At 51.8% G+C, this 25,459-nt stretch overlaps 1 protein-coding gene across 2 annotated transcripts; it reads left to right on the plus strand.

The window, feature by feature from the left end:
* Window positions 1-12,675: 12,675 nt before the first annotated feature.
* Window positions 12,676-25,232, plus strand: LOC104142262 (galanin receptor 2b-like). Of its 2 annotated transcripts, none has more exons than XM_068908644.1 (3): window positions 12,676-12,921; window positions 20,522-20,926; window positions 23,841-25,232. In XM_068908644.1, exons 2-3 carry the CDS (start codon window positions 20,553-20,555, stop codon window positions 24,577-24,579), a joined length of 1,113 nt encoding a protein of 370 aa, XP_068764745.1. In that variant the 5' UTR covers window positions 12,676-12,921; window positions 20,522-20,552; the 3' UTR covers window positions 24,580-25,232. The 2 variants fall into 2 exon arrangements, with proteins under 2 accessions (XP_068764745.1, XP_068764744.1); XM_068908643.1 differs by lacking the exon at window positions 12,676-12,921 and adding an exon at window positions 15,627-15,701.
* The last annotated feature ends 227 nt before the right edge of the window (window positions 25,233-25,459 follow it).

The raw sequence follows: 25,459 nt of genomic DNA on the forward strand, positions 1-25,459 counted from the left end.
TGGAGCAGAGGCAAAGGGTCTAAACCACAGCAAGTGGGAGTTAGGTTAGACTGCAAGAAAAATGGAGAGTGTAAGAAGAGCCAAGGGCTAGCCTCAGATAGGAAGAGGAGGAGCAGAATATCTGTCACTGAAGCCTGCAAATACAGGTTAGAGCAGCTTATGGCAAGGGGGATCAAATGCCGGGACACTGCATTCTTTCCAGCCCTATTTAATGACTTGGAGACCCTCAGAGCTGGAATCTGGGCTTCTCTGAGCATTTGGGAGAGCTGGATGCCACTGAAGACCTCCATGGTGCTGGAAAGCAGCCCAAATTATCCAGTTATAACCCAAATATCCAATTATAGCCCAAATTATCCCTTTACTGATCTCAGCCCATCCACATGGCAGCCCGGAGTGTCACATGCCACAGGGCCCTGCCTTTTGTCAAAGAGAAAACGGAAGCACTCAGGTTATCTCAACAAATGCCTGACCCAAGGCCTCACAATAAACATCTCTATCTCCATTTGGGTCACAAGTTGCCTCTAGCAGACAGCGATGGGTCAGGTGGAAGAGGAAACTCTCGCCTCTAACACTGAAGCTTAGAGTGTCGAGTGCTTGCCCCAACACTGGCAGATATATTCTGGGCTCTCCTCAGCCTGAGATGGGAGAAGAGAGTTAAATTCAGAAACTGCCTGTGCTCAAAGGGTGCCCACAGTCCTGGGAAGAGGGGAGGGATAGGGGATAGGATTCCCTCTACTTGTGCTGTAAAGCCAAGAATGCAAGACCAGTGGGCCAGGGACAGAAACTAAATGAGAGCTTCCAGTCTCTGGGAAACAGGAGAAGGGGGTTCAGTTCTCCAGAGGATCATCCTGAAATCCTGTTTCTTACCTCCTGGGCAGGTGTCTAACCACTACAGTGTTAGGTTATGTGAGTAAAAGTCTTACCTCCACAAACACAAAGGAGCACAGAGGAACACTGACAGGTGAGGGAACCCCAATAATCTAGTTAGAGACAATAGAGCACCCTGAGCTGGGCCTTCCCAGGGTGATCACAGGAGAGCCATCAGCCCCCTTGTCCTTGTGTGACAGCCATCGAAGGAGTCAACAAGAGAGGCTCTCCCTGGATCATCTTATTGATTGGGGGGTGAGATGGGCATTGGCCATGGGACTATGGGACACATTATGGAGTGCTAGGAAAAAGCATTTCGGGATTGTACAAGGCTTATAGTCGGGTGTTTAGGGAAAGGAACAAAGATGGGGAAAGAGAGAGATCAAAGTTGAACTGAGGAGGAACAAGTATGGGAAAACAGAGTGAAAAGGGAATAAAAGGGATCAGGTGTGTGTAAACAGGTGGCTGGTCAGCATGCTTTCCTAGCCATGCCTTGCACCTGATCACTGCAGCCAGTTCTGTCTCATTAAAATCTGTTTCTATTTTCCTGGGTGACGGACACTCTGTTATTACCCCAGATCAAATACCTGTATACATTCACATGACTTTTAACAGAGCTCTCTTCCCTGTGACCCCTAATCACTGCCAGAATGCAAAGTAAAAACAGTGGTAATAACTGCAAAGTGCTGTCACCCAAATAGAGCTGGAAGCCAGAAGAAACCAATAATTTGCAAAGAACCTGTGGAAGTAAGCAGCTTCTCATCACTTAGCACATGCTGTTTAAGGATTAAATAGCCAAAATCATATTCCTAATTTTTGCATTAAAGTACACCTCAGCAGAATATAAGAATAAGTGGAACTGGTACAGACGTAGAAGACCTTTGGCAAATGTGTATATATGTATATATGTATGTCTAAAACTACATGCATATTTAAATGGAAAGAATTTCAAATTTGAGAAAGAACATCAAATGATTTTTGGTTGCTGTCCTCTCTTCTTGGTCTTTGAGAAAAAGAGGAGTGCCTCAGGAGTCCCAGAGAATCCTGAAGATCTATGGCCAGTAAAATGTCTAGAGACTTTTGGCTGCTCTCACCATTGATGTCAGTCCTTCAAAAAGATGAGATCTCTCTTAGAGCTGCAGTGGAATGGGCCATCTTGTCTGTTAAATCAGCTGAGATATTGCTTGGTTTTGAAGGAGAGGCTCATGGCTGTAAAGCATCTGCAAGATTAACTCTCATCTGTAATAATAACATGGCTGACATGCTGAGGTTCTTACAGGTAGTACTACCTCTTTCAGAGCAGGAACGTTACACTGAAGGCTCTGCAGGATTCGTCTCAGCAGCCAATAACAAAGAGAACTACTTCTGGCTACCAGTCTTCAGAGAAGGTAAGGGGTGCCTCGTGAGGTGCTGTCTTTAGTGTCTGGTGAAAAGGTAGTTTTCTCTCGCTATCCTGTGCAATCCTACATTTTGCAGAAGATGATATTTGCCTGAAAAGTTCAACAACAGCCATCTTTGGTGAGTCTTCTCCCTTTTAGGGTAGAACTTCAGGAAATTTTGGAGGTAGTATTTCTGTGATCAGGCAGTATTTCTGTGAACTCTGGTAGATGAGTGATATGCTGCTTAATGGGTTTCTTGGTTAATTCTACTTTGCAGGTGATCATTCTGTGTTGAGGAGAAAACATTTGTCCATCCCTTCTGCTTTTGGCTTTTGAGGTTTAGAAGAACTCTTCAGATTTCCTTGCTTATATACCTTAGACCAGTCAATGTGTGATGATAGGCTTATGCCACTGTCGTTCAGTTTTTCAAAGCCAAACCTCATCTCAAGGAGTACTTTTGTTACAGGAACAGGTGTAAATTCAAGTTTATCCAAAAGTGATTTTTCATACTTACTCTTGTATAAGTATTTGCGTGAGTCCATTTTCCACAAGAAACTCAACAATCTCACGACTGCTTAAAAGCTTGCATCCTCCTGACTGTTCTTTCTTTGCCACTCATTGAGCAAGCAGGGTCCTTAGAGGGAAAGTCCCAACTCTCCATATTTCCTTTTGCCAAAAGACACTCAAGGGAAAAAAACAATTAAAAAGTACATATGTCACTATCATTTGGAGTGCACAAAGTAGCTAGTGTATTTTTCCAAACATGACGACTAAATCCTGTCTTTTTTCGTTGATGGTCATGGCTCCTGACTGTCATTTGTCAAAATCAGAATCTGGCTTGACTCTGGTCTTGTGTAGACCGTGTACACTAAGGGAGTGCTAAGGGAGTTAAATGGAATTTATTCTTTAGCAGTGGAAAAAGGCTCTGAACTGTGCATGTTTTGCAGAAGTTTCAGCATGGAGGGATTGCAGCCTTGATGACTAATATTTCCCTTTGATTTGCTTTTCAGTGTAAGAATGAGATTTGCAAAACTCTCAGATTACCGTTTATTTCAGTAGTAGTTAAGCTTGCATGTAATTCTCCAAATCCCAGTAAATATCAATGTGTCTTTGAAATCTCTATCCCTCTGTGACCTCCAGAAATGAGTTCCTGCTAATCAGACGGAAGAAAACATTGTTTCAAGGCACTGTCATTGGATAACAACAGTGGGGAACTTTCTCTTTTTATGGCAGTAGGCATTAGTTTTCAGTCAAGTTTGAATTTTTCCTAAAAGTAAATACTTTCACATAAATTTTTTGCTTAAAAATAAAAGAAATCAAGCTAATGATTACATAAAACAAAATTAATGGCAGAAACCTGCGTATGAGTCATCTATATTACCAATGTGAAAATCTTCAGTATTTATGCCCATCAGCTGCTCTAGCACCCTAAAGCAGGACCTGTTGTTTCAAACACAGATTCTTCACAGCAGTCAGAGGATTTTTAAAGGGAAATTTTGAATCTCTTGTTAGAAACCTGCCTAGAAAGTCCTCTAGGAAGCTGCTTCATGCTGTGGAACCTCAGCAGCACGGTCAGGCTACACTCTTCCCAGCTATATGGCTCCTTTGTGCCTTGTGCATGGCAGTGCTCTCCCAGCCACCTCCACACCTCTGCTTTTGCCCAGCCCTGGGAGCAGCACCGCAAGCGGGGCCCATCAAGAACACACTTGGCCAAATCAGGTGCCAGAGTAGGCCAGCAGCCCAGCTCATAGTACTTGCAGCAGATCTCCTTGGGACAGCCAAGAAGTGGCCTGGGCTCAGTCCCCCTCGCCATGGCCCTGCAGCCCCTTACAGCCTGGTGGGGACCTTCCATGGTCCCCCTGGACCTGTCTTGCACCACCCTGCTCACACTGGCGTGGTCTGTCCCCTGCCACAGCATCACTGGCACTTTCTCTCTGGGAGCAGCAGGTCCTGCCCAGCTTGCACCCTGTGGTGGCTCGGCCTCGTGCTGCTGCCTGGCTATGTCTGTGCCCAGCCTGGCTCCAGCTCTGCAGCCCCAGCAGCACCACCTAGCAACTCCTTGCAGGGCCCACCACCAATGCCAAGTCCCTGTGGGGACCAGAAACTTGGCACAGGCCCATCAGGGCCCATGTGGAAGTGCCCATTCCTGGAAGGATGGCATGCCATGAAAGGGCTGGCCAGGACCCCTCACTCCCAGGGGTACCCCATCCCGCACTGGGTGGGGGATCTGGCAGAATTTTCCCTCACACCCCAGCACCCTTTCCCAGGTAGGCCTGGTCCTGCCCAGCCCCTCTGCACTGCCCTGGATCCTCCTGCTGGTGCAACGTGTGGGCCTCGGGCATTAAACACAAATGCGTGCCCACACGCACACCCACATGCACACTGTATATCTGATCTGTATGCACAGATCACATGATCAGGACTTGGTCGATGGTCTCTGTCTTTCTCACTCTCCTCAGCCGTGCAGGGAGCGGCGTGGTCAGCTAGAACCCGCCAGCCCCATGCGCGAGGACACAGTGACTCACGGCCAGAGGAACAGTGTGGGAATTTGACCCATGTTGCTCTAAGCAAGGAGGTGAGTACTGCACCTCACACCAGGCTGCTCTTTTAGCCCCATACAGCCAACTTCATGGCCCCACCAGCCCGACCAGGGCTGTTGGAGCCTTGGAGCTGCAGTGCAGCGTCAGTGAAGGCTTGGCAGGGTGCCTCTGGGCTGGGGGAGGGTTGCTGGGGACACCATTGCCTTTGGAGTGGCCTGGCAGCATGCTGAGGCTACAGCTGGGGTCCCACAGGGGCCTGTGTGGGGCCTTGGGGTGTCTCATGGCTGTGTTCCTAGGCTGCACTCCGTGATGCCAGTGATGACTGGCTCTCACAGCCCCATATGTCCTCTGCAGCACACTGCAGGGTAACAGATCTCCTAAGGCAGGAAGGTGGCAAGATGCCTTTTCTATGGGCAGCACCCTGCGCTCACCTTGCTGGAGCGCAGGTGGTACGTGTACCTGTGTAAAAGGAGCAAATACTGGTTTGCTGCATGGGCTGAGGGTTTGCTCACTGTGGCAAGAGTGGAGACAAACCTGAGTAACCTGGTCTGACCTGCTAGCTGACCTCACTTTGAGTGGGAGGTTGGACATGAAACCTCCTGAATTATGAACTTGGACTAGCTTTAAAAAGAACAAATATACAGGAAGGGAGAAAAAGGAGCTTTTTTTGTTATGGTTCATGCAATTTATTCTCAGTGCTTACCCGTGGATGAGGTGAATTGTTCCCTGGAACTGGTTCTCTCTCTCTCCATGAGCTGTGAATTTAGATACTCAAATGAAAAGGTTTCCCTTTTGTTGGTAGGTATGGATCACATGAATCCTGCCTCTAATTTTGGATGAGATGGTATGACGTCTGTGACCATAAGAACAGAATTAACCTCTGCTGCTGCCCCTCTTTCTGCAGAGCAGAGGAAGATTCCACTTTTAATAATGGTGACTCAACAAAGTGTCTAACACTGATACATGCTTGCTGCATTTGGTACAATAGACAGCTGCCCACCGTCTTCTCATAAACTGTTCACATATCAGCAATGCTGGATTCTCACAGCAGTTGCTTCTTGCCCATCCAAAGGACGACACAGTGAATAGGCTCATTCAAACCTTCCCCTCTCTGGGCAGGTTCCACCTTTGGTGGCCAACAAACAGTAAAATATCACAGTCCTCAGGCCACTCAGTTTTATTATCAATATGATGTGCCGTTACCATCACTCAGTGTTCATGCTTGGAAGTCTCTGCAGCTCCTGAGGTCCTAGACCAGCACATCAGCAGAGTGCCCAAACCTTAACTACAAGATTGCCACAGAGAACAGGCAGTCCTCTCTTTTTCTCTCACGGGATGGTATGTATGCCTACCATCCTCTGGAACTGCATTTCTTGGCTGCCCTTTTCAGAGCTTCTTTCACCTCTGTGTTTCTCAAGCTGTATATAAAGGGGTTGGTCAGGGGCTCACAACAGTGTGGAAGAGGGATAACATTTTGTTATGGTGTCTGATGGAGCTTAGGTTTGGTGACAGATACACAAGGGGTACATACTCATAGAAAATTGTCACCGCAGTGAGGTGAGAGGAACAGGTGGAAAATGCCTTTTTCAGCTCTGTGGTAGAAGGGATTTTCAGGATGGTCACGATGACATGAATGAGGCCATCTCATAAACATATATAAGTATCTGAAGGGGGAGTGTCAAGAGGATGAGGCCAGCCTCTTCTCCGTGGTGCCCAGCAACAGGACAAGAGGCAATGGGCAGAAACTGAACCACAGGAAGTTCCACCTGAACCTGAGAAAAAACTTCTTCACTGTGAGGGTGACAGAGCATTGGAACAGGTTGCCCAGAGAGGTAGTGGAGTCTCCTTCCCTGGAGATATTCAAAACCCGTCTGGATGTGATCCTGGGCAATATGCTCTAGGTGACCCTGCTGGAGCAGGGAGGTTGGACTAGATGTTCTCCAGAGGTCCCTTCCAACCTAAACGATTCTGTGATTCTGTAATGTAGGATATCATAGTTAATGCAGTAGGAGGCAGCATCAATATAGCAGCCACAGAGCTGATGATTAACCCTAACCAGTAGTTTTTAAACCACAGAATAGGTTTGTTATCTATGATGATTCACAGAACAAGTGGTTGAATTCTTTGGAACGCTTTCAGAGAAACAAGGTGGAGGTCTAAATATAGGTCCCTAAACCCATACCAGACACCCTTGGGCATCCTTCCTGAACTCCAGCCTCAGCTCTACAAAAGCACAGGTCTCTTGTTTGTCCCATATCATAGCTGGCAGTCTCAAGTCAATGACTTCGATTCCTTAAGTGAATCTAAACTGGCATTAGGCACCTGACTCACTTCCTCACCCTTCAGCCTGATGTTAGTTGCAAGGTGATGGTAGAAGAAACCACGGCTTTAGTAAGAGATGTACAATCAAAAAAAAAAAAAGAAACACACAGAACAGAACACTAAGACTAATGCATTTTAGAGATGCTCATTTGTTCTGAAGGGAGACTGCAGTGACTGTGCATTTATATTATGGGCCTTCATTTAGTTAATCCTCATCAAGGTGCCATTTGCCACAGCCAGGAGATCCTCAGGGTGCTGGCAGATATACACACTCCTTCTGGCATCCAGGCAGAAGACAGTTTTTCCTCGAAAATGCTAGATGCCTATGTGTGAGCAACTAAATCCATCCAAAGTGCCTAAAAGAAAGGGTCATAAATCTCACCCAGATTGGTTCCACCACCTTTGGGAGCTGTCCTCAGGTTGAGTTCCCAAGGCTAGTGTCTCTGGCTTGCTATGTACAGTGCTGTATGGAGGAGTTGAATTCTGTGCTCTTCCCCCCCCCCCCCCAACAGTGAGAAAGGTAAGTCACTCCAGAAGACAGCCAAAGTAGGAGCTGACATCTACATGGTTGAACTATCAGGATGTATGGGATGGAGTGTGACCACGATCTGAAGAAGCCAATGCTGAAATAGCCAAAAGGCAAAGGAAATAGTAGGTTATTTCTTATTACGGAGGGAAAGCTCCCTGCAAGATGATCATGACTTTGAGGAGACAGAAATAACGTCTTCCTCATTTTCTGTGTTTCGTAGAACTGTCAACTGTTATTGGCTGATGTATCCTGTTAGCAGCAGTGGATATAAGATGAAAAGCCATGCTGAAAGAAGGAAGAACACCTTGGGAAAAACCTTGAAAAGGGAAATGTTTTCCAAGCAGCTTGACTTACTGTAATTCCTCCTGAGGATATTCAGAGAAATGGGAGAAAGAAGTGTTGCACTGACCTTCAAGGAAGGGATGAAAGGAACTGTGGTTCTATCAGCTTAATTTCAGGTCCTGAGGAGATGCTAGAAAAAAATCAGAGACAGAAGCAGCTAGCAAATACTGAGGAGGAATAATGTGATGAACCACAGCCAGCAAGGATTTGTCCTGTCAAAGCTCTTCCAGAGAGGAAAGCAAGTGTTGGAAAAATGGAGGAACAGAGATAGGCTTCCCTTCTCCTTATCTTTGACCTCAACAGTGTAGATGCCTACCTTCAATCATGTTGTTTCAACTCCCTTGATAGTCGGTAGTGAGAAACAGACGTAATTCATCTGTAAGGCATAATTCATCCTGCCTTGAAGCTGATATTTAGAAGAATAACACAGTCTGTCTTCAGTAAAATGAACTGTATTCAGGAAATCTCTCTTTTCACTCATTTGTGAAAATGGGAATGTACAGTACCAGCTGAGACATGGGCATCTGCAGTTTGGGAAAATGAATCCTGACTCATTAGTTGAAATAACTAACTTAAAAGGTGGATTTCAGTTGCAGCTCTGGGCATTGCATTTAGGGGATTGATTCTGTTCTGTAGCCCTGTACCCACAGTGCCTGCTGAGATGCCTCAGGGTACCTGAAAGCTCTGTACAAGCAGTGACTGGAGGCCAGGGAGGATTTGTGTAGGTGTTAGAAGTGGCTGTAGATGCTGATGTTTGTGTAAAAGATTTCTCTCTCCCTTCATTCAAATGGCTACCTCACTGGACTCCTGCACAGATCAGGGACTGCATTCCTTTATCCCCACATCTGCTCCTGGTGCCTCACAAGATGCCCTAGACAATCCTGCCTGGCCTCCAGCTGTCACTCCAAAGGACATAGGTTACCCACTGGCCCTGGGTCATATCTACCAGCCCACTGCAGATGGCTCAAGCCTGCAAATTAGCAATACTCACAGAAATGATTGTGTGTGTGTGTATGTATGTGCATGCATGTATGCCTTTATGTGTGAACATCAGTGATAAAATTCTCCATACACATCTCCTCAGCTAATCTAAATTGTTCCACAATATGACTCAGAAAATAAGGCAGCTTTAAAACTTTATGGTTTGGAATATGTTTCTACCTTCCAGAGAGATTCTCCAAAGTCCCTGCACAACCTTCCCTCATGCAGCTGTTTTCCTTTTAGGAATAGCCTGTCAGGCACTGTCCCTCCCACAGTACTAGGTAACTTGCAGTGACCACTGTAACTGGCACAAAATTATCTGCTTCCTGAAATATGCATTAGGTCATCTGGGGCCGAGCTCAGCTCTTTTACACTGCAGACATTACCTGCTATATCTGCTAATTGCCATATTCCAATACTGCTGATGCTGTCATCCGGGGGGTGGGGAAGAGTGTTTTGTTCTCTTTTCTTTCTTTCTGCTTACTTTATTGATTTTAGATATTTCTTCTTCCAGGATTCATCTCAGTGAGGTGGAGATGTTCCACAGCTGGGGACAAGTGTATGGCCCTATCAGAAGGGACAGATTAGTTCCCCAGCTAGTGTAAATATCACTTTTGATTCACAGGCACGAGGTCACTTTCATCAGTGGTGGAATCTACATGCTCTGAAAAAATGAGAACTTCTTCTCATTTCATTCCTCGTGCCTCCAATATAGGGAATGATACAAATCCCCAGCTGAGGGCCATGTTAGTGGTAATGTAATGGCAAGAGTAGGAAATTCTTTTTGGACAAAAATTCAATCTCTCTCCACTCCACCTTGCTTCAGCTGCCTGTATGCTTTTTGACTCTTTCTCCAAGAAGTCCTTTAGGAAGCCTCCTCCCCAGTTGCCCCTTTATTTAGCGGGTGAATTGAACCACTTGATTATCCCCTTGCCACGCTCCCCTCTCAGTGATCCTAGTGCAACCAAAGTTTCCATTTCTCTCCATGTGAGTGTTCTAGGGCAAAAACATTCCCCATCCACCTGCACCACAAATATCCCATGACACCCACATTACCGCCTTCCCCATCCTCTCCATCACCATGCACAATTAAAGACAAGTATGACCATATCATAAATGACACCAATTTTTCTGCACCTAGTAAAGGACCAGTATCATCACTTCCATCACCTTTAAGAAATCCTGTCCCAGTTTCTTTTCTTTTCTTTTTTCCCCAGAAGACACAGACCTCACCTTATCCTTGAATTGCTGTAGATGGGTAAATATTAAAGCACTTCTGTACTCAAGAGTTGGGGCACATCTGACTACATGACATTTCTCAGTCTGAGCTAGTCCCCCAGGACTCCTAGACTGTTCAGTGTTGAGTTAGGCCATACACTGAATCTTGTCTGGGGTATGAATCAGCTCATTCTAAGGTCAATACCTGAAACAGCTCAGATGCTCCCTAAAAGCAACTACATTTATTGAATATGAGGGGAACCAGCAATAGTTAGGTCAGATACAGAATTCCACTTTCATTTACCCATGTGTTAGCTGAGATGAATCCTATTTTGAGGTTCCCTGCATAAGAAGTGACAAATGAGAATAGTTTGAGGATGATGCTTACCTCTTCAGTAAAGAGGACTGGGCTCCTCAGCTGAAGACCCTGTCTCTCCTCTGTCTTCAGAAGCTGTTTTCTACATCTATACAGCTTTCTCTGGAGGAGAGAGAAAATAGAGCAAGCGATGGTTCTGCATGAATTACTGTTCTTCCTTTTTTGTTTTAGACAGCCCAAAGGGCTCTTCACTTCTGTAGCCTTCATTGTTCCCAGTTGCCTGAGTGTCCTCTCACCTAGAAATGAGCCTAGAGAGCGATTCCTGTGTTTGCTCTCAACACAGCATACAAACCTGGCCTCCTGCATGCAGACTGCTATCCCCAGAGGACATTTACCTCCTTTCATCCTCCAGATAAAGCATAATTGCTCTACCTGGCTCAGGTCTAATCCAGCTCTCCTTTAGGCTTTCCATGTGGAAACCTAGGCATCCTCTCTAAACTTAGTTCTTGACTCACCCTGCTGGTACAGATCTCAGAGACGAGATAAACTCCAGAGGGTGACCTGAGGGCCCCAGAGGGCACTAATTAGCCTTAATGATCCTAACCAAACTCACCCGGGAACTCTACCCACACCCTTTGCCCATGGCTCCGTTTAAGCTCATTTGGAGGGTGGGTCTTTAGTCCCAACCTGAGCTATATCACAGGAGTGATATATATATCACTGTATATCACTGTAGCTCAGGCACAGCTATGCCCATACCTGGCTATGGATCCCATTGATCTGGACCCTGATCCACACACTGACTTCCCAACTTGACCACAGACCTGCCTGGTGATCACTGGACTGGACCTCACCCTGGTTATAGTCATTGGGCCTGATTCTGACCTGCGAACTGGATTCTGTAACCTCAGACCTGCCTCATCACCATGAACTTGCTGGATGATCTGGACTCAGCTGAACCTGGCTACCATCTCCAGTCCTGCTTGCCTTGCTTGGGTACTGTGGGGCTAGAGACCCTGGCCAGCAAGGCCCTTACCCTGTCAGTTGTGTTATCGTGCTCAGGTTCCTGTCTCTTAGAGGGTAGCTGGTCCTCTTTACTCCTCTGACAATCTGCACTCCTCCACATATCTGCATTTTTATGTGGCCTTTCCATAAGGAGCTGTACCCTCCTCTTCCAATTCTTTTTCTCTAGGATACTTTTTGCTATGACCATACCATGCTATCTATCTAACCCTAAAGTTAAGTGTGGTTAGTGTACTCCCTTGCCCAAAGTCTTCCCTATAAATGACTTCTCTCAAGACATGCTCCAGGTAGGTTCAGACATGCTACTGGTAGGTTTAGAGATGAAATGTGCTTCTGGCCCAAGTGTTCACTCACAGCATCCAATAAGAGGTGCTTGCAGCCAAGTGCTCTTCGGCACCAACGCTGGCCCTGGCATGCGTATTCCAGACCCACAGCAATTGCACTTCCATCCTTCCTCTCTCTACTGAAATTAACACCATGCCTACTGGCATGATCGCTAATGAAACATGCTTTTGGATTGCCTGTTCATGCACCAGAACCACTAAAAAATGCTTACTTATAATCTCTGCTGGGATCCTATCTTGGTGCTGGCATGCCTATTCCAGCCCCACAGCACCTTCACCTCTGCACTTCCTCTTTCCACCCGAACTGACACCATGCCTACTAGTTGGTTCACAGGTGAAATACACTTCTGGGCCAAGCTTTCGCTCATGACAACCACTAACAAGTGCTCACAGCCAAGTTATCTTTTTTTCTTAGAAAATGGAACAGATCCAGACCAATGCAAAAATGCTGCAATTCAAACCCCAGAGAGGGAAGGTGGAGCAAAGGCATCCTTGCACAACCCCTGGACAGGCCGAGAAACCCTGCAAAAGGAGGGGACAGTGGAGCCCCAGGAGGGAGCACAGGGGTCAGAGTCACCCTTCAGCTGAGCTCGGCAACCCTGGATTAAGCACATCAGGCTCTGCCCTGAGCAGGGCTCTGAAGAGGAAGACCTTTAGGCAGGAGTCTCCCTTGCCCTGCCAGCCGTGGACAGAAACGCAGGAAACACGTGGGGCCAGAGCATGAGCAGGAGTGACAGGAAATCTCCACTCTCCCTCTGGCCCTTCCCTGTCCTCTGCCTTTGTGCCCAGCTCCCCTCCAACCCCCTCCCTTCCTGTGCTCATTCCAGGCTCAGAGAGAAGGTAGAGGAGGGACTTCAGACCCTGCATCCATCCCAGGGAGCCCAGCTGTTGGACAGCCCCCACCCCAGCTCTAGCCAGCACTGTCTTCACACCACCAGAAGAGCTCAGCTCCCCAGGGTCCCCCTCCATTGAAGTCCTGAAGTTCACTGGCAGTTTGCGCAGCCAGGCTCAGAAGAGGAGCACACTCGCACAGAGGACAGGTGGAAAGAGGATTTAAGAGGTATGCTGCACAGCATGTGGGGGATGAAGCTCAGGGCTCAGGCAGATGAGTGCTGACCAGCACCGTGTTCTCCTGTGACCAGCCCCTTTTGTCCCCGTTGGCCTCCAGCCACTCTCCTGGTGCCTGATGGCCTCCTCTTCACTGGCCCAGGCCTCGACCCTCTCCTGCTGGCTCTTGGTGATGGCCTGGGAGACCTTCTCGGCAGATGCAGGCCAGGCTGGGCACGTGCTGTCCCCCCAGGGCTTGGTGCAAGGGCACACGGGAGGCCTTCTCGACCTCTGGCTCCTGGCACAGGTTTTCCTTTGGCCGATGCCCGTAGCTCTGTCCCGCTGCCGATCTCCTGCTGGAGAAGCCAGACTCCAGCTTCTGCGTAACCTTCCTGCAGCTCCAGCCTGGTGCCTCAGCAGAGGCTGTCTGGGAAGAGCCACCGCTGGCCCCGGCCCGCTCCCTGCCTTGCTGGGCACCAGGGCTTTCTGGCTGGGAGCAGTCCCCAGGCAAGCTGCCCTCCGCCCTTTGCCAGGCACTGCTCTCTGGGATTGTGACACTAGGTCAGGAGAAGTGCCAAGCCGGACCTTGCAGTATTTTTTGACACATGCCAGCTGATCTGGTCCTGCGGGAAGGGGGTCTGCCTGTGGGTCCAAGAAGCACAGGTGGGCAGGGTGGATTCTGCAGGAGAAGCTGGATGTGGAGCTCTGCTTGATGCTTTTTGGGGGCTGATCGTGGTGCCTGGGGGGCAAACCAGCCCAGCAATTTTGCAAGCCCCACTTGTGCTGGAGCCTCTTTGCCCAGATGTGGAGCTCCAGGGCCTCCTGGACCTCCATGGGCAGCAACAGGGCCTCCGGCATTTAGATGTAAATGGTGACAATGCCAGAGTGCAGCAGCATGGGGGACATCAGCCAGCCAGCAGACACCACATGGGGTGTGCGCAGGCCCTGCAGGGATGCCAGGTACCAGTGCTCCATGGGCAGATCCTAATTGTGGAGATCGTCCAGCTGCTCAAAGGAGATAACGATGCTGTCCAGCTTTAGGACATCCTCCCCAGCTCCATGGAGTTAGGGAAACAATAGCTGGGAGAGGAGACGCAGCTTTTCCTCGAATCGCCCTACCAAGGTGGGGACGATTCCCAGCCTGGTCTCTATCTCTTTGCCAGGGCACTGATCTCAGTTGCCCCAGTAGCCAGGAGCAGGAGGAAGCTGGGGCTGAGGCAGAGGAGCCAGCTGCTGCCCCAGAGGAGGGAGAACCAGCTGTGCAGAGCCAGCCCAACAGCACCCAGTGCAGCAGGGAGATGGGGACCAAGGCTGAAGAGCAGATGGAGCCTGTAGGAGCTGCCCTTGTCTCCACACACAGCTCTTTGTGGCTGCTGTCCCCTCAGGCCTGGGGACAGTGCCAGGATGGGGACCATGAGGTCACTGCCATGTCAGCACTTTGAGGCCTTCCAGCGCAGCAGAAACACCCAGCAGAGGGGACAGCTGTGGGTGGGGGAGGCAGGTGAAGGGCACCCACCCAGGACATGCTAGAAAGCATCTGCTAGACCGATGGGAGTGGAGGATGGACAGGGGCTAAGGCTACCAAGAAGGACACTGCGGACAGGGGCACAACACCCCCAACACATCCCATGGGGCTCCAGAATAAGCAACTGTAGACCAGGCTGGGCTGGGCCTCCTTGAACTCGGCCCCATCTCCAGCTCCCCGCTTTACTGGCGGAGTAGCCAGCAGCGCCACCCGGGGCCGCAGCAGGGCCATGCCGTGCCCAGGGCTCCGCTCGCTGCTGGGACCCCTTGGAGGCAAGGAGGCTGCCCTGCAGCTGGTGGACAGCCCCACGGCGAGGGAAGAGCAAGGGAAGGGGCTGAGCTGCAGCGGGGAAATGCAAGGAGCCCCTTCCCCAGGGAGAGGGCCCGAGGGGGCGGGCAGGGAGTCGGGGCTGGCGGGGGGGCTTGGCAGCCTCACACTGATGCCTGGGCACTGCTGGTTTGCTGCAATTGCAGGAAATGTCCCCTCGGGTCCCTTCCTGGGTTCCCCGTGGGCCATCCAGTCCCCTCCCCTGTGCTCAAGGCCCCCCAGGGGCACCAGCTGCTGCTAGCAGCTCCCCAAGGACTCCCAGGGCCTTCCCCGGCACCCGCCGGGACCAGGGAGGCCAGTGCTGGGCAAGGGGGCGTTGGGAGTTGATGGGGTGGGAAGAAATTTGGGCAGTGGTGGGCGATGGAGAGGGGCTTGGGAAGGGGTGAGGGGGGTGCACAGGGATGGGTCGGAGGCGCGAAGCTCGGGCGCGAGGCGCAGCCGGACTGGTGCAGGGGGAGGTGTGCCCAAAGGCTCCCAAAGGGGAAGGGTGCGAGCACGTGAACCCCTGTGTGTGTCAGGGGCTGTCGGGGGGGGGGGGGGCAAGAGGGGTGCGTGTGTCAGTGTGCAAGGGGCTTGCGGACGCCAGCACGTCTGACTTGTGTTCTGTGGGGGGCTGCGAGGTGTGCGTGCGGCGATGTGCTCTGTGTGCCGGCGGGGTGCACACGTACTGCATGTGTTGGCAGGGGAGCGGGTGCCGGGAGATGCGCACGTATGGCTGGCGGGGGTGCGTGTGTGTGAGTGTGTGTGTGTGAGTGTGAGTGTGTGAGTGTGAGTGTGAGTGTGAGTGTCCCCGCCGGGACGGGGGCAGGGGCGGGGCGAGTGACGGGGCTGCCGGGGGCGGCGGGCTCTGCCCGAGCAGCAGCGGCAGCGGCGGCAGCGGCAGCGGCGGCAGCAGCGGCAGCGGCAGCGGCGGGGCGAGCGGCGGCGCGGACCGGGGCCAGGTAGGCTGCCGCCGGCAAGGGCAGGGCGCTGCCGCCCGGACGCCTGGGTCCCGCCGGTGCCGCGGCGCTCCCGCACCAGGGTGCCGGTGCCCGCGGGGGCGGGCGGCTGGCGAGGCGCGGCGCCAGGCTGAGCCGCTGCCTTGCTCGGCGAGGGCACGGCCGGGCGGCGAGGGGAGCCGGCGCCGGGCTGGCTGCGGGGGGCGGCAGCACCCCGGGGCGCGGGCGGCCGCGCCTGCTGCAGGACGGGGCGCCCGGGCTGACCGAGCCGCCGGGTGCCGGGGGGGGGCGGATCTGGGCGGGCTGGCGGGGCGCCGGCAGGGCGCAGGGTGCTGTCTCCGAGGCTGAGCCCCCGCATTTGCCAGGCAAAGGGGACTCGTGTTAGTAGCTCTTGCCCGACAGCAGAGCAAACGTGGCCTCGTGTTAGTAGCTCTGCTGTACAAATGGGGAAACTGAGGCAGTCAGTGCTGGGCACGGCAAAGGCGACCGCAGAGCGAGCCTGGGAGTCCTGCCTCCCAAGCCCTCTGAAAGAGGGAACTCGCACCACCTGCTCCGTGTTGCTTCTCTCCCTCCATCTGCTGTCCAGCCCGGCAGGATTTGGGCTCCTACCTCCCCATCCCTGCTGTTTCTGTCCCCTTCCCTGCCTTCTCCTGCCCTTCTTTCCCTTGGCACAGGAGCTGGTTGTGCTGATTCCCAGGCGTTCGTGGCACTGCAGAGAGCCGGACGGTGCCACCTGGCATGACCCACTGCCTGCCCCCACCGAGGGTCCATGCTGGTCGCTTCCTTACTCCCTTACTCCCACCGGGTGGGCGCTGGGGACTGTGCCCCTTGCTTTTTCTTTACTGAACCACTGGTAGAAAGGTTGGGTCTCTTGAGTTCCTGTTCCAGCTTTGCCACGCATCTGGTTCTCAGCCCTGGGAACGTTACCTCCCCATCACACCTCCTTTGCCCCTGCTGACCCTGCGTAGCAGATGCAGGAGAGGAATCCTGTTGCCCACAGTTTCCCTTTTCTCTGTTCATAGCTTCTGTCCACTCCCTTTCAGTGCTAGTCAGGGCTGTTCAGGACCAAGTGAGACTTAGGAGCATCTTCATAAACCTGTTCTCAAAATGGCAGGGCGTGAAATGCTTGTAAAATGCTTCCAAGGGACAGCAGAGTGGTGGATGGTAGGAGGCAGCTTCCTGAGCAGATGCTAAACCACAACTGGTAGACATTGCGCTCTGGCGACTCCTTGCAAGTCACTTAGCACCTCAGCACCCCAGTATAGGTGTCACGATTGGCATACGTCACTTAAGAGACCAGAAGGGGCAGCCCTGCTTTCACTCCATGCCTGTTACCATCCCTGCCCTGTCTCTGCAGGCAGCACTGTGGGACTGCAGGAAGCTGTGGATCTGGCCCAGAACTAACCCAGCAGAGAAAAAGATTTCTTTCTCTGCTGCATCAGTGAGCCACTTGATCTGACCAATTACAAACCCAGCCCTTCATGCCCTCTTTCTCAGTTCCTGTCTTTAAAGGGGACTGAAGGACTACTCAGCCTTCCTAAGCCATGGGCCACCAGGGAGAACCTCCCAGAAGAGCACACAGAGGTACAGCAGTGGCATGGCTACATGGCCAGGCACTTAACCAGCCTGCCACTGTGTCCTTCCTGGCATTGTGCTCCTGGGTACTGGTTGTGCATGGAAAGCACTCGCCAAACTCACTGAGTTCCCTGTCTTACCCACTTAAGAAATGAGCTTGGAGGGGAGGGTCAAATGATGATACTGTCGGCTCCCTGATAGCCAGAAACAGTTTTTCCAAAGTAAAGCATGAGGTGCTCACATGCACATCAAGGGATGTTAACTCTGGAGCGTAACCAGGACATGCGATGTGCCAGTACTTGGAAGTGATTTTACTGCTGGTTGCAGCAGGGAAGGGAGGCTTGCAGGGTTGCCTCCTTGGGGTGCGTGTTGATTTGCAGGAAGGATATAGAGGTATTCCCTGCCTTTTTCTTCTCTTTAGATCAGCCCTTGAGGAAGGCTGGCTTGTGGCTGGGCTGCCTTGCAAGGGAGGTAGGGAAGGAAGGGTGTTTGGTAATGAAAAGGAAGGGGATGAAGGGTGGGGACAGCCAGTTGTGCTGCCAGATGACGCAGGTACTGTCTGGGTGGACGGTAAGACAAAGTTGGTTTCTGGCTGAGCTGTCAGCTGTGCTCCAGCTTTGCTAGTACCTTTCTCAGACCTGTGGAAGGATCTCCGTGCCACAGCTGTGCACAGGGTATAATCCCGAGCACGGCCTAAACCAATGCAAGCAAATAGACCTAAGAATAAAACACCAGGAGCAACCTCAACTGCTCTCTCCTGCATACAGGGAAGCTCCCTGGTCCCAGGGGAGTCAGGCTGCATGAGAAGAGCCCCAGAATCTGGACCAGACTCTGGGTCCGGTTTCCAACAGGCCTCCATTAATCTGTTTCTCCCACTCTCGCCCAGGGCCACTGTGAGCTCCTCTACTTCTTGTATGCTTTCACGCTGCATGGGGCTGCTCTGGTCTTGCAGTGGCCATGGAAAGGCTTTCAGTTATACTGAGCGTTGACGCTGCTATTTTAATTGGCTTTGTTCATGCACTAAGACAGAGCTGAGATCACACCTAGCAAAAATAAATGGCCTCCACTTCAGTGCTGGCCCTCCCAGCTTTCCAAGGGAGTCTCCTCATCGCTTTGCCACCCAGCACGTGAGCCATTTCATATTCATGGAGTTCGAGGTTTCCCTAAAGCAGTAGAGTCTGAGCTGGACGTAAAGGTTCTGCACTGCACCTGCCACAAGGCAAATCCACATTCAGAGTGACTTTGAGGCTCTCTCTGCGAAATACCCTTTGCTTTCCCTACTTTGGGATCACTAAGTGCCTACGGGAGCAATCTAAATGTCAGTGAATGAAGTGCAGGTGCCTTCTAGGTCCCAGAGAGCTGAGTCCAGCTCCCAGATAACAGCACAAGCTCTCCACTGCCTGGACAGGGGCGAGACTGCTGTACCAAGCAGGGTATTTGACTGGAACCAACCACTGGATAGTGCATGACAGATCAACCAAAAGACTTTATGTGGATGCCTCTGCAGATGCTTGCAGAGGTACAGGCACAGTCTTAGAGCAGCATGAGCTGTGGTAGTGTTGAACAGGGCTTGCTGTGGTTGCAGGCAGCTCTGCACACATCCCCATATCTGCATGGATACCAAGAATGCCTGCAGCCAGGGACCCATGCGAACATGCCCCTTGGCACTGCTTCTGATTCAGGCACTCATGCTGCCAGTGCTCCCTAGGGAGCACTTGCTAATTCCCAGCCTGAAGGAGAAGACACAAGCTAGAGCTTGTTTCTTGTAGAGGTTTTTTTTCCATCTCCATACGCCTGGTGGGCCAGCCATGGAACGCGCTTTGATAAGCACAGCACGTCCATACAAACACTGCGGAGAGGAATGAACCCAAGTCATGTGTTTAGCAAAGGGAAGCTGCTCCTTTAGATATCTGTGATTTCCCCCCAGCTCCAGAAGTGAAAAAAACATGCAGACAGATTTCTGTGCCTGTGGCAGAGAAACTATGTTACATCCATAAATACATGCATAGCATGAGCTTATGTACAACTCAAAGTGGCTTCTCCCATGAGCTCTCAGGGCTCATCATGCAAACCTAGCCACGGTGCCAAAGGTCTCCCGTCTACAGGCAAAAGTCTTGTCCGCTACGCTGGTCTGTCTATGCAGAGAAATGCTGTGTGTTTGGCATTCACCCTTCTTGTTGGTTCTGGGGCAAAAGGAGTTTCTCTGCCCTGTGAATGTAGCTTTCCAATGAGCAGCTGGAGTCTGCACCTAGGACCTGAGGCATGAACTGCCTGAACAGAGGTCTCCAAGTGAGCCAGTCCCTTGGATTAGGTGGACGTCTTGCTAACTGCTTTGCTGCCTGTCCTTCAAGCTTGCCTAGCATCCCCTTCCCTCCTCCACACACCCTTAGTCAGATCTCTCTCTTCCTCCCTCACCCCTCATCTGAGAGCTACTATTTCCACACACAGAGGCACCTTCTACTTTCAGTTCAAGTGCTTATTCTGGGGGAAGGGGAATGATACGAAAAGCCTGAGCCCTGGGGCAGGCTGCCCCATGAGACAGAGAGGGAATATGTGTCTCCCTTGTCATCTGGATTACTCTGAAACCAAAGCAGGAACTGTCCTGTTGGGGCTGCCCTCCTTGGGAAGTCCCAGACTAGGCACAACATGGAGTTGTATAGTGGCTGCTACTGCCAGAGGCATTTCCAGCCCTGCATCTAGTGTGCTGTGTTTATTCTAGGAGCAGGTAATGAGAGGGCTGGGAGCAGGTGAGGGTTACAACCCTGTGTATCTGTATGAGGGAAGCCAATGTCTCAACTTGTCCAGCTGGTTGGTTTAGGGCTAGAGCCCACTGCTGAGAAGGAACCTCACCCTCCCTGTCCCCACCACCAGCTGGACCAGCTGGGAGACCCTGGCTCCTTCTCCACAAAGGCAAGCTCTGCTCCCGCCATGAGGATAGACACCAGCCTCTCCTCTCCCCCAAACTTCAACTTGCAGCACGGTCGGTCCAAGAAGGCACCCAGACCTGGGCTGCAGAATCGTTCCACAGCCAGAAGAGGGGAGCAGGGGATCCCTAACCCCCAAGCTAACTCTACCCTATGTCTCCTACAGGCCAGCAGCATTAGCAGGAACTTGCTGAAAAGTGCATGGGTTACAGAGCTGAAAGCAGGGCTCTGGCTGTCTACAGTCAGCTGATGAGCATATCAGCCAGTCTAATAGGCTGAGCAGTGTTTCTACAGTCTCTCACATCTTTGCCTGTATTGCCCCAGGCTCCATCTCACCACGGCCACACAGCGCAGAATGACAGAGCACGAGGACTTCGCCAGCTTGGCTGGATACTGGAACTCCTCCAACAGTTACCAGTTCAGCCCTGCCAGCGTCATCGTCCCTGTGGTCTTCTCCCTCATCTTCCTCTTGGGCACAGTGGGCAATAGCCTGGTGCTAGCAGTGCTGCTGCGCAATGGGCAAATGGGCCACAACACTACCAACCTCTTCATCCTCAACCTCAGTCTGGCTGACTTCTTCTTCATTGTCTTCTGCGTGCCCTTCCAGGCCACCATCTACTCCCTCGAGGGCTGGGTCTTTGGCTCCTTCATCTGCAAGGCTGTCCACTTCTTCATCTACCTCACCATGTATGCCAGCAGCTTCACACTGGCTGCCGTCTCGGTGGACAGGTAACAGTCTAAAGACACCCTGAGGCTGGGGATGGAGGGAAGGCATTTAGTCTGAGGACCTGGTTGGAAGGAGAGCGTGGGAAGATGGTGGCCCATCACCATTAGGCAGATGGTTCAAACCCCAACGGTGTGGTCCAAGCCAAAGGCAGTCTAGGGACCAGTCGTGTTTCCCTTTCCCTAACAACGCCACCGAGCAGCACTTCCAGCTCTCCTGAGCGCAAAGCACATGCTGATCCTGCCTGTACTTTCCCCAGGGAAGACCCGACTGGTGGTAAAGGTGCCTCAGACCTGACTTCAGGTCCCCACTATGCCACAGAGTCCCAATGGGAGAGCCACCTAGCTCTGTGTTAGAGATAGCACAGAGAGGATAATAGTTATCCTCAAGCCACTGTTGTGGAGAAGCATCATGTGATGGCAGCATGGCAAACATAGTACTGTAAGAAAAGCCACATGAATATCCAAAAGAAACTCATGCCTGCAGCAAACAAAGTTCTCATTTCTCTGGGGCTGCTGGCCCAGGACACAACCTATCCTCTGACAACCCCTCTTCAGGCCCCAGCTCTCCTCAGCCCTACAGCACCCTATGCAGAACAATGTCCATGCTCAGCCTGCAGCTCCTGGTATTTCCCTGAGCAGCTTTCACCTTAGTGTGGTCATGGGGGCCAAGCCTAGCCCTGCCACAATTTAAGCAGTGACCCTGATTCCAGTCACAGGAACATGCAGCAGAGAAATACATTTCTGAAAGGTTTAGGCCAACCACACTTTACTACCAGAATTTGCACCCTGTCTTTACTGCAATCCTGCTTCAGGTTCAGACTTGACTAGCATGTGCCTTCACTTATACCACATGCTGGCTCAAAAGCTGGGTTCAGGCAGCCTAGTAGCCAAAAATTTGGCCACCAGATTTGCAGGGACAGGCCCTTGGGGGATCATGTTGTCCACCCTGGTCCCAAGGCATGACCAGTGCCTTCATTCCCAAGGACAATCATTCCCAAGGACACTGCCTTGTTCTACATTAGTATAATACTAATGTGTCAACCGCTCTGCTCCTGTAGTAACGGTGCAGGACAAGGAAGAGCTCTGCGCTGGGGTAAATGCCCAGCCTTACCTACCATACATGGGAACATCTCCTGGCCTATCCTGCTTGTTGCAGTTGCTTCCAAGGGTACCAAGACAAGGCAGGGCCAAACAGCCCTCTGGGATGAGGTAGTTCACGGTGCTGCCAGCCCCTACCAGCAGAAAGAAGCTTTAGTATCAGTACTTCCCAGTCCCGGTAAGGGGAAAAGTTTGGGCTGGGTTAAACCTCCACCCTGCAGGAAGCATGGTGCTCTTCTCCCAGCACCCTTCCATTTCATCCTGCTCCCAGGTGCCACCTGCAAAAACAGGCACCTGTTGTCAAACAACAATCTGATACCCCAGCAGTTCACCCACTCTGAGATGCTAGCACCCTGGGGGGGAGGGGTGAAGCCCCCAAAATCTCCCAATCTACTCACCTGCTGGTGGGAACACAACCTGGCTGTCAGCACAAGGACGACCTGAGATTTCCCATGCTCCCTGAAAGCTGGCCTCCCTGCCCCTGCCACCTTGTCTGTTCCTTCACCATGCTGGTCTCTCCTCAGTCAATCTAGAGACAAGCCCTGGCAGACTCTTGACCGAGCGGCTGGCTCAGACTGCTACTGAAGACTCTGAGGTGTAAGCCTCTTGCTTCCCTGCACCCAGCTGGCATGAGCACAGCGTCTCAAAAGCACTCCCCAAAGGAAATCTTGGCATGGCATTAGTGCCTATGTTCTTTTCCTTTCTGGTGGCACATGTGCGCTGTACTGCAGTGCTCCACCCAAGAGGTGGCTGCATTTTAGTGCAACATGAAATGATTCTCACAGAGCCGCTGGGAGCTTTTAGGAGCAAACAACACAATTTTGTCACACGCATGACCCTTTACACCAGCTGCCTGTCTTATCCACCTGCTCTGTGTGCCTTACAGTGCATAAAATCAGCATAATTCTGTGGATGCTGGCAGGCTGCGACTGCAGCAGAGACAGACTCCTGTCTGGGCTGACAGCTCCTCTCCATCCCCTACCCACAAGCACCAAACCTTCTTCTATCCTTGCTGTCATGCACTCCACAGCTCCTGCAGGAACGTCAAGACAAATACAGGAATTCACATCTGCTGCTTGTCCCTTCTGCCTGATGTGTGTGACAGAGTGGAACACGAGAGCAGTTCTACCAGCTTTGTCCCACAGCGTTGCCTGGAGGTGTGGGAGCAGGGCTGGCCAAAACGCCATTTCTGACCGCTGTTGCTGGGGGAGAGCAGACAGGCTGCTGTGGGCTGGTCTGAGAAACTTTGTCAAAAGGCAAGGACCCGCCTGGCCCCTCCGGTGCCCAGGTTGGGGCTGCCACCATCCCAGCTCCCATGAGCTAATCCCCTCCATGCCAGCCTGATCTGAAACCTGGGGAAGGCTGGTGACGTGCCCTCAGAGTACAGGAGTCTTCACTATGCCCATCACCCCATGAGACTTCCCCAGGCCTTGAAACCTCTGTTCAGACCTTCTTCTACTGGATAAGTTGGGCTGTAGCCCAAGTGACAGTGATCTGCATGGTCTACACAGCCTCATCTCTCTGGCTCTAGCTTAGGGTCATAACCCACCCTGTCATATATGGAGGAGTCAGCCAGTCTGGGGCTGGGGAGAGGAGAAGCATCCTCACTAGAAAAACTGGTTTACCCAGGACTGTATCTCAAAGAGGGCCTCACACCCTCAAAGAGGGTGTGAGATAACATGCAGGGCCATTGCTCAGGGACCTTCATGAAAATGAAGGAAACCCTCGGGCCACAGAAAAGCAGGAGTCCCTAGTGTTTGTGTGGCCACACAGAGCCTGGCCGCAATTTCAGTGCTGGTTGCATTGATCTCCCCTCCAGGTACCTGGCTATCCGCTATCCGCTGCGCTCCCGGGAGCTGCGGACCCCCTACAATGCAGTGGCAGCCATGGCTGTGATCTGGGGCCTCTCCGTGGTCTTTGCTGGGCCCTACCTAAGCTATTATGACCTGATTGAGTGGGAGTCCAGCTACATCTGCATGCCTGGCTGGGAGGAATGGAGACGCAAGGTCATGGACACCAGCACATTTGTCTTCGGCTATGTCATCCCAGTAATGGTCATCAGCCTCTCCTACACCAGGACCATCAAGTACCTGTGGACAGCAGTGGACCCTCTGGAGGACATGTCAGAGTCTAAGAAGGCCAAGCGGAAGGTAACCAAGATGATTATCATAGTAACCATCCTTTTCTGCCTGTGCTGGCTGCCCTACCACGTGGTCATCCTTCGCTACCTCTATGGAGACTTCCCCTTCAACCAGGCCACCTATGCCTTCCGCCTGCTTTCCCACTGCATGGCCTATGCCAACTCCTGCTTAAACCCCATTGTCTATGCCCTGGTCTCCAAGCACTTCCGCAAGGGCTTCAAAAAAGTCTTCAGCTGCCTCCTGAGGAAGAAACCCCGCAACAAGGTCCATGTGGTGCATGCTGCCAACATTGTGCCGTGTTTTGAGGCAGGTTCCACTGAAGTGTCCCAGATGCACGAAGAGAACAACAGGTGCGAGCTGAACCCAGCCTCCCTGGCACTCCCCTCCAGTTCCTCCAAGCCCCTTCACATTTCTTAATAGCCAAGCTCCACGCTACCTGCTAGCTGGGCTGTGTCACCAGCCTCAGGCTACCCTTTCACACAAGAGGATGCTGGGAAAGACAAGCCAGAAGGCCTGGCATATCCTGCTCTTGGCCTTGCTATTTCTTCTTATTTCACAGACCAATCATTCTCCTAAGCCATCTCCCCACAGTATGCTGCATGCAAGGGCAGGGATGGACCCAGACTTGCTTCTGCTCCTCAGCCTACCTGGACTTCAAGGACTAAAGCTCCTTGGGACCCCACTGACTTAGCTCCTCTCTTGGCTGCCATCCCGCCAACTCCTTTGCTCAGTGTCCCCTGTTGGACCCACCACTCTGGACACATTGGTTTGCTGTCACACAGTGCCTCCCACTGCCTCAACTCACCAGCCTGGCCCCCACAGCAGGAGTGGCAAAGGAGGCAGGCAGCGCAGGCCTGACAGGTGAAGGTGGTGCTGAAAGTGGCTGGCACAACCTGCAGATGCTTACAGTGACGGCTTTGGCACAGGCTGCACCGCTGTCCCAACAGCAGGTTCCTCCCCTGGGGTGTGGGGTAGTCTGTGGGCTATCTGCATGCATGGGATGGTGCTGTACATACCAAAGAGGTATCTTTCTAACCCAGAGCAAATAAACACGCTTCCCTAACCCAGGCAATAGTGGTGCCTACAGTGGTCATCTGGGGTGGTGGATGGGCTGCACCATACTTCAATGGGGCCTTTTTCCTAGCTGGTGTAATCAGCAGAGCATCATGAAAATCAGCAAGAAGTCAAGTCTTCAGAGGCAAATGCTGACTGGTGTCACCGCTCCCTTTCAGCGGCCACATTCAATGATTGATATGATCACTAGGTCCCTTCACCAAGTCTCAGGCCAGGCTCAGGC

The sequence above is a fragment of the Struthio camelus genome, chromosome 15, assembly GCF_040807025.1.
Source record: "Struthio camelus isolate bStrCam1 chromosome 15, bStrCam1.hap1, whole genome shotgun sequence".
NCBI lineage: Eukaryota > Metazoa > Chordata > Aves > Struthioniformes > Struthionidae > Struthio > Struthio camelus.